Here is a 6,386-nt window from a genome sequence, read left to right on the forward strand (position 1 = left end):
AGAGAGAGAGAGAGAGAGAGAGAGAGAGAGAGGCAGAGAGAGGGGGAAAGAAACAGAGACAGAAGGAGAGAGGGAGAGAGATTTCAGGAAGGAGAAGGAGATGGTCCCTCTGCTCTCTGCCCTTCAGGTCACTTCTGATGTCTGGTGCTCACTTCTGGCCAGTACATTTTGGGCAGGGATGAGCAGGGGAGTGTTCAGATGGGGTAACTAGGAGAGAGAGCCTTGAGATCTTGACTTGTTGGGATTAGCTGAAGGAATTGGCGAAGACCCAAGGGGATGCTGGCTGGCAGGTGCCCCAGGACAGTGGTTGACAGCTTCAGAGCAGCAGACTAGAGTTCTCCCAAAGTGACTTGTTCCGGTTGCTTGGGAAAGGGCTCCTTCTGCCCCTGGAGGTCTGAAAGCAAGGGCTGGATGCAGCGTTGGGCCACGTGTTCTAGAGAGGCTCTCAGAGCCACACAGTTTAGATGTGGTGTTTCACAGGGCCCTGCCAGCTTGGCACTCTGGGGCCCAAAGTTGGGTTGGAGGCTTTCCCTGCTTATCCCAAGGCAGCTTGGCAGGGGAGGGGCTTTTCGCTGGACCCACAGTCACATGGCTCTGCTCTGGGCTGCTCTCCGAGGTGCTGAGATCAGACCCAGCAGCAGAAAGTCCAGAACAGTGTGGTCATGCCCTTGAGCCCCGCAGCCCTTTCATCTGCAGCCTTGGCCCTGCTCCATGCTCAGAGAGCAGCTTCCTCTGTGGGGCGCTGGGGCGAATGCAGCCTCTGGGTGGTGATAGGTTAGTCGCAGAGACTGATTCCTTTGGTGGGTGACCCCCTGATGGGTCACGTGGAGCCTTCCTCAAATGCTCCAGCAGATGGGGGGGGGGGGTGGAATCCCTTCACTGATACACACTACTGCCCATCCCTGCCTGCCTGGAGTAGGTGCACCCCATGGGAGCCACCCCTCACATCTGCACACACCCCCTGGAGCTCTCTGTCAGTCCTCTGCCTGCTAAGGTGACCAGCCCCCTTTCCTTTACAATCACACTATCCCTGCTGTCATCCTTTACTCCAATATTTGCAGCTGCTGCCACAATGTACCCCCATCCCCCAGTGCTATTCCCTGGCTTTGACCCCCTTAGTTCTCCAGGCCTCACAGTAACCATATGAAATGGTGCTGGGCCTGGTTAAAATGTGCTCTCTTGAGAAAACATTTAGAGGTGGCCTTGACCTGGAGACTGTGGGCTGGTGAGCAGATGCCTCGGGCCAAGGAGCCTGACTCCATTGCTGCCTCCAGTGGGCCTCCAGCAAGGAGGCCCAGGGACCTTGCCTGGCATGACTCTGCCTCCTGGTCCAGGAGAACAGAAGCCTCCTCAGGGCAGGCCAGAGGTGGCTTCAGTGTGGGCGTTTCATCCCTGGGGCCCAGTACACAGTAGGAGCTTAACAAACACTCATTTAATTGATTCAAACTCAAGTTCTGACATGCTTGTGACCTATCCAGGGCATTCCTTCCTGGGTTTCCTGTCCTCTAGCTGGGTGTTGGGGGGAGATGCTAGACCACAGGTGGGGCACGTCAGGTGGCAGTTTTGTTCCTGGCAGGACATGGCACTAACCCCGTTTCTCTCGTTCCCCAGGCCATGAAAGTCCTATCCAAAAAGAAGCTTCTGAAGCAATACGGATTTCCACGTAGGTGGCCTCTGTGGGGAAGCCTCAGAGCTGCAGGGTCTTGAACCCCCCTCCCCCAACACCTGCCAGAGCTGTTTGTTCGGGCCCTGCTGGGGGGATCCTTCTGGGCTCTGTCTCAGTGGCAGACCTGACCCTGGAGGGGCTGAGGGGAGACACAGAGCTGAGCTGCCCATGCCCCGAACCACCAGCTAACCCAGTCTGAGAGAGCAGGGGCCCTCTTGTCCCCTTCCTATCTCTGCTCTCAGCAGACCCTCAGGAAACACTGGTTGACAGCGTCAGGGCCCCACCTCAGGCCTGCCGTCCTCTGTATCAGGTGCTTTCTGGGGGTCTGTTCAACATCCTAGCTGGACAATGAGCAGCTTGTGGGCAGGGGCCCAGTTATTGCCACCTTTCCTTCTGTCTCCCACAAGATCTAGCCTGGGGCTGGGATGCAGCAGGTCTAGGACACTTCTGGAGATGCTTACCACCACTGCTGTTGAGAGGAACCCGGCGATTTGGGGCTGTCCCTGAAGTCTGGGATGAGCAGTTAGGGCTCTGGCCTTTCCACTTGGGCCCTGCCAGAGCAGATGAGTGGGCATGGGGGGGAGCCATGGGTGGGGGGGTGGGGAAGGGGAAGACACTCATCTGCTGATTTCCAAGCTGCCCTGCCCCTGCTCAGGACCGAGTTAGAAGTTGCGGGATCTTCTCTGAAAGGGCCACCCAGCCCTCCACCCGCCTTGCTGGTGCCTTTCCCTCCCCATACTCTCACCTCTTAGGGCGATGCCTCCAAGCCCCAAACAAACAGTGATTAGGGACCCCCAAGACCTCCAAAGTCCCAAACCTGGAGGGGAGGAAATCACAGTCCAGTCTCCCACAGCATGCTGTAAAGTGTAAGAGAAGAGGGGACCCCCTGGATCCCAGAAGGACCTTCAAACACCAAGTTCATGCCGTGGCTTTAAAACCTTCCATGATGGCACACTATTCATGGAGTCAAAGCCAAACTGTAGCCTGGTTTGCCAGCTGGCCTCAGCCCACCTCCCACTCCCTCCCCAACCCCCAGGGCTGCCTCCTCCCTCACCTTCCTTCCTTGTCCCCAGCAGGGGGTTTCACATAGATGGTTCCTCCTTTTCTCCCTCCCTCCCTTTGTCCTACCCCCAATAATAACTGGACCATATCCAAGGGACTGGGTCCTTTCCTTGTGTCTCTGGGGGAGGGGAGAGGTTCAGGGCTAAGACCTGGGGACATGGCCCCAGACCAGGATCTTGTCTGAGAAGAGGGTCCTGAGCCTTCATCCTCCTCCCACCCCTGCTAGGAAGGCCGAAGAAGAGAATTCTCTCCCCTATTCTTCCAGACCCCACATGCCCCAACTTCAGTTCTGGGAGGGAGGGAGTCTTGATGTAGCTCTCAGGGCCCCTGGGGCACACCCCAGACTCCTGGCTCCCTCCACTTCAGCTGCTTCTTGGCTGATGTCTGTCTTGGGGAGGGGAAGCTTGGGGGATCCTCTGCCATCCCCATGATCACACCCTAAAAGTCTTCCAACAAAAGGGCTTACCTCAGCACTCTCCTGCCCTGTTCATCTTGAGCATGGAAGGGAAGCCAGGAAGGTATGAGACTCAGGGCTGGATGTCCCCACCCTGGTAGCCCATCTGCCTCCCCTCTGTGCTCAGAATCCACCCAAGCCTACATATCAGCTCACCCCATTTGTGTAACTCCACTTTCCTGACTTGTGGTCACTGTGTGCCCAGCCCCATGATCCCTGCGCTCAGGAGATTCGCAAAGAAATACAAGCTTCAGCCTTTGACCCCAGCAGGTAGACCCTCAGTGAAAGATGGAGGAGGGGATCCTTTGTGATTCTTGTACTGAATGAGCAGCTCCTTCAGGAAGCCCCAGGCTCAGGCAAGAACAAGAGAGAGGGAGGGAGCCAGGGTGCTGGCAGGGGAGCTAGGAGGTCTCTGGCCTGGAGCAGAGGAGGCTCATGGGGAACAGGGGAACGCTCTTCATGTATCCGAAGGGCCAACCTGTGTGTGTGGGGAGATGGGGCTTAGCCTTGTCTGACTTGGCCCCAGAGGAAGAACCAGGAGCGCCAAGAGGGGCGATTGAGATGTCTAGAAAACCTTCCTCATGGCTTTGGAAAAAAATACCTGCCAGTGTTTAGGGCAACGTAAAGACGGAAGACTGGGGGGGGGGGCAAACTGGAGGCTTTGTTGGCTAGAGGCTGGGCGCCCTTTGGTGGCCCCATGGAGCAGAGGCTGGGGTCAGGTGGGCTGCCTCTGGCAGCTCTGGGAAACTTCAGCAGGTGTTACTGTCAGGTTACTCTCTGCTTGGGGGCACCCTGTCCTCAGGTTTCTTTGCTTCTGCCTTTCCTGGGAAAACCCCCCCTAACCCTTATGTGACTCCAGGCTCCTTTTCTCTCTCTGTAGGTCGCCCTCCCCCTCGAGGTTCTAAAGCTGCTGTGGGTGGTCAGACTGTACCCTTGGCACCCCTGGATCGCGTCTATCAGGAAATTGCCATCTTAAAAAAGTTGGACCATGTGAATATTGTGAAACTCATTGAGGTGAGTCCATAGTTGGGGCAGGAGCCCTGAGGCAGTCAGACAAGTCAGCCTTGGTTGGGGGGAGTCCTGCTCATGGTTCCCCAGCAGACCTCTCAGAGCTGGGGGATGGGGCTCCCTGGGGCTCTTGGGCAACCTTGGGGACAGCTGGTGGTTAGGGGAAGCAGTCACAGAGCTGGAGAGACAACTGCCCAGGAGCCCATCCCTTGGCACCAACGACTGTTGAAGACCATTGGTTATGGGGCTTCTCAGCAGCCCTCACCCCCATCTTTTCCCCTACTCTCTTTGCCCAATTCTTTTTTCCTGCTCCCTTCACCCACCTGTGGGGGGTTCGCCCTCTTCTCCACCCCTACTGACCCCCACGTTTCAATAGAAACTCCTACTTCTAGGACTGCTGGTTTCCCTGGTACTGGAAACTTTCAGAAAACGGAATTCCCTCCACCCATCCAAGCTGATGCTTTCTCTAGTTCCCTGGCATTGTCATGCTCTCTTCCATCCCCTCCCTGACAGTACCATTCTCCTCTTCCCACCCCCTGCCATCCTCTCCTTCCCCTCCCCCACACTGCCCTCCTTTCATCCATCCCCTTCCAGGCTTTCCTCTTCCCCCCCTGCCACCCTCCCCTCCACCCCTCCCCCACTGCCACCCTCCCCTCCACCCCCTCCCTGGCATTAGCATCTCTCCTACTCATGGTGCTTCCTCTCTGGACAGGTCCTGGATGATCCTGCTGAGGACAACCTCTATATGGGTGAGTATTTCGGCTCCCCCCCATGCTATTGAGGGGAAGGGAGGCGAGGGTTTCCTTTTTGAGTAAGATAAGCTGGGGTGGGGGTGGGGGGAAGAGGCCCCAGGCCAGTCCTTTGGCACAGGTCAGACAAAAGCTGAGATGTCCCTGTTGAGTTGGGTCAGTTCCCAAGTCACTTAGCTCCAAACAGCAGGCCTGCTGCCCTGCCCCAGTCTGCCTCAGTCCTTCCTCGATGCCTGGCTGCTTGGCAAGGGCTCTGGGAAAAGGCAGCCAGGGAGGCTGGGCTTGGGCTCCTTGAGGACTGGGTGAGGTCCTGCCTGAGGCAGCCTGGGCAAGCCTCAGTTTGCCCACATGTAAAATGGAGATGCTAATAGCCGGCCAAGCTGAGAGGTTCTTTCAAACCCTCGGAGCTCAGGGCCTTTTCCTGACTCCATTCTGGATAGATGAGGTTGCTAGATGGATTCTGGATCTGTGTGTGACTGTGTGTATAACTGTCTATGGGCAGGAGTCTCACGGACTTAGCACAGCAAATCATTTAACAAAAGAGAATACTGAGACCAGAAACTTAAGACTGTCAGGACGTCCTTGTAGAGGCTAGAAAGTCCAGCCCCCTCCCTTGACATATGGGGACACCGAGGCTGTCCTGAAGTCTGAGCCAGCTCCTTCTCCGCCCCAAAGGAGCCTGGGAGGACGGTCACAGGGCTTCTGGGGGGCTGAGGGGCTGGTGGGACTGTCCCTGTGTCCGGGCTTAGGACCTCACAGCCTTTTCTATTTTCTTTCCAGTGTTTGACCTGCTCCAAAAGGGGTAAGTAGCTGGCAAACCACTTTTGCCCCTGCCTGTCACCCATGACCTCCAAGGCTGGTCAGCAATGCCAGTCACCCCCTACCCCACCTGCCAGAGCATGGGGCGGGGGGGGGGTAGGGGAGGGCCCAGCCATGGGATCATGGAGGGCTCCCTAGAGGAGGCAGAGGCTGCAGTGACCACACCCAGAAGACCAAGGCCAGCCAGACCAGAGGGCCCCAGGAGTCAACCAATGATGAGCCCTGTATAGTTTGCAGTCTCTTGCTTGTGGTCTAGGGTCCAGTCTGTTAGGAAAGCCAGCTCTTAGTCCTTAGGGCTGCCATGTTTGAGGCGGAGCCAAGGAAGTGCCTGTCCAAAGGAAGCCAGTGTAGCTGCCAAGGGGCTTGTAGGCCTTTCTGCCCATGGTCAGCTATAGGAAGTGGAGGGTTTGGCCAGGAAAAGGAAGACTCAGGACACGTGCCTTCATGTATTTGAGACATAAAGAAAAAGGACCCAGAGAGCAGATCCAGGAGAGTGCCCACTGAGGACAGAGGTCACGAACAGCTTCCTGATCAGGAGAGATGCCCAGACAGGGATAGGAGGCCTTGGGAGAGAGTGAGCTCCTGCCCTCCTGGAAGTCTGCAAGCAGCAGCTAAAGACACCCCTGAG

General features: G+C 56.8%; 1 protein-coding gene across 1 annotated transcript in view; it reads left to right on the forward strand.

Annotated features, from left to right (window-relative positions):
* CAMKK1 (calcium/calmodulin dependent protein kinase kinase 1) overlaps positions 1-6,386 on the forward strand; it is a 40,938-nt gene that overhangs the window by 13,186 nt on the left and 21,366 nt on the right. Inside the window, exons 5-8 of the mRNA XM_069083681.1 lie at positions 1,612-1,663; positions 4,063-4,196; positions 4,903-4,939; positions 5,720-5,741. Coding sequence (XP_068939782.1) covers positions 1,612-1,663; positions 4,063-4,196; positions 4,903-4,939; positions 5,720-5,741 — 245 coding nt within the window. The remainder of the gene's footprint in view (positions 1-1,611; positions 1,664-4,062; positions 4,197-4,902; positions 4,940-5,719; positions 5,742-6,386) is intronic.

This window comes from Petaurus breviceps, unplaced genomic scaffold (genome assembly GCF_028583685.1).
Source record: "Petaurus breviceps papuanus isolate PSGF00001 unplaced genomic scaffold, PetGlider_PUasm1.0 173, whole genome shotgun sequence".
In the NCBI taxonomy this organism is placed as follows: domain Eukaryota; kingdom Metazoa; phylum Chordata; class Mammalia; order Diprotodontia; family Petauridae; genus Petaurus; species Petaurus breviceps.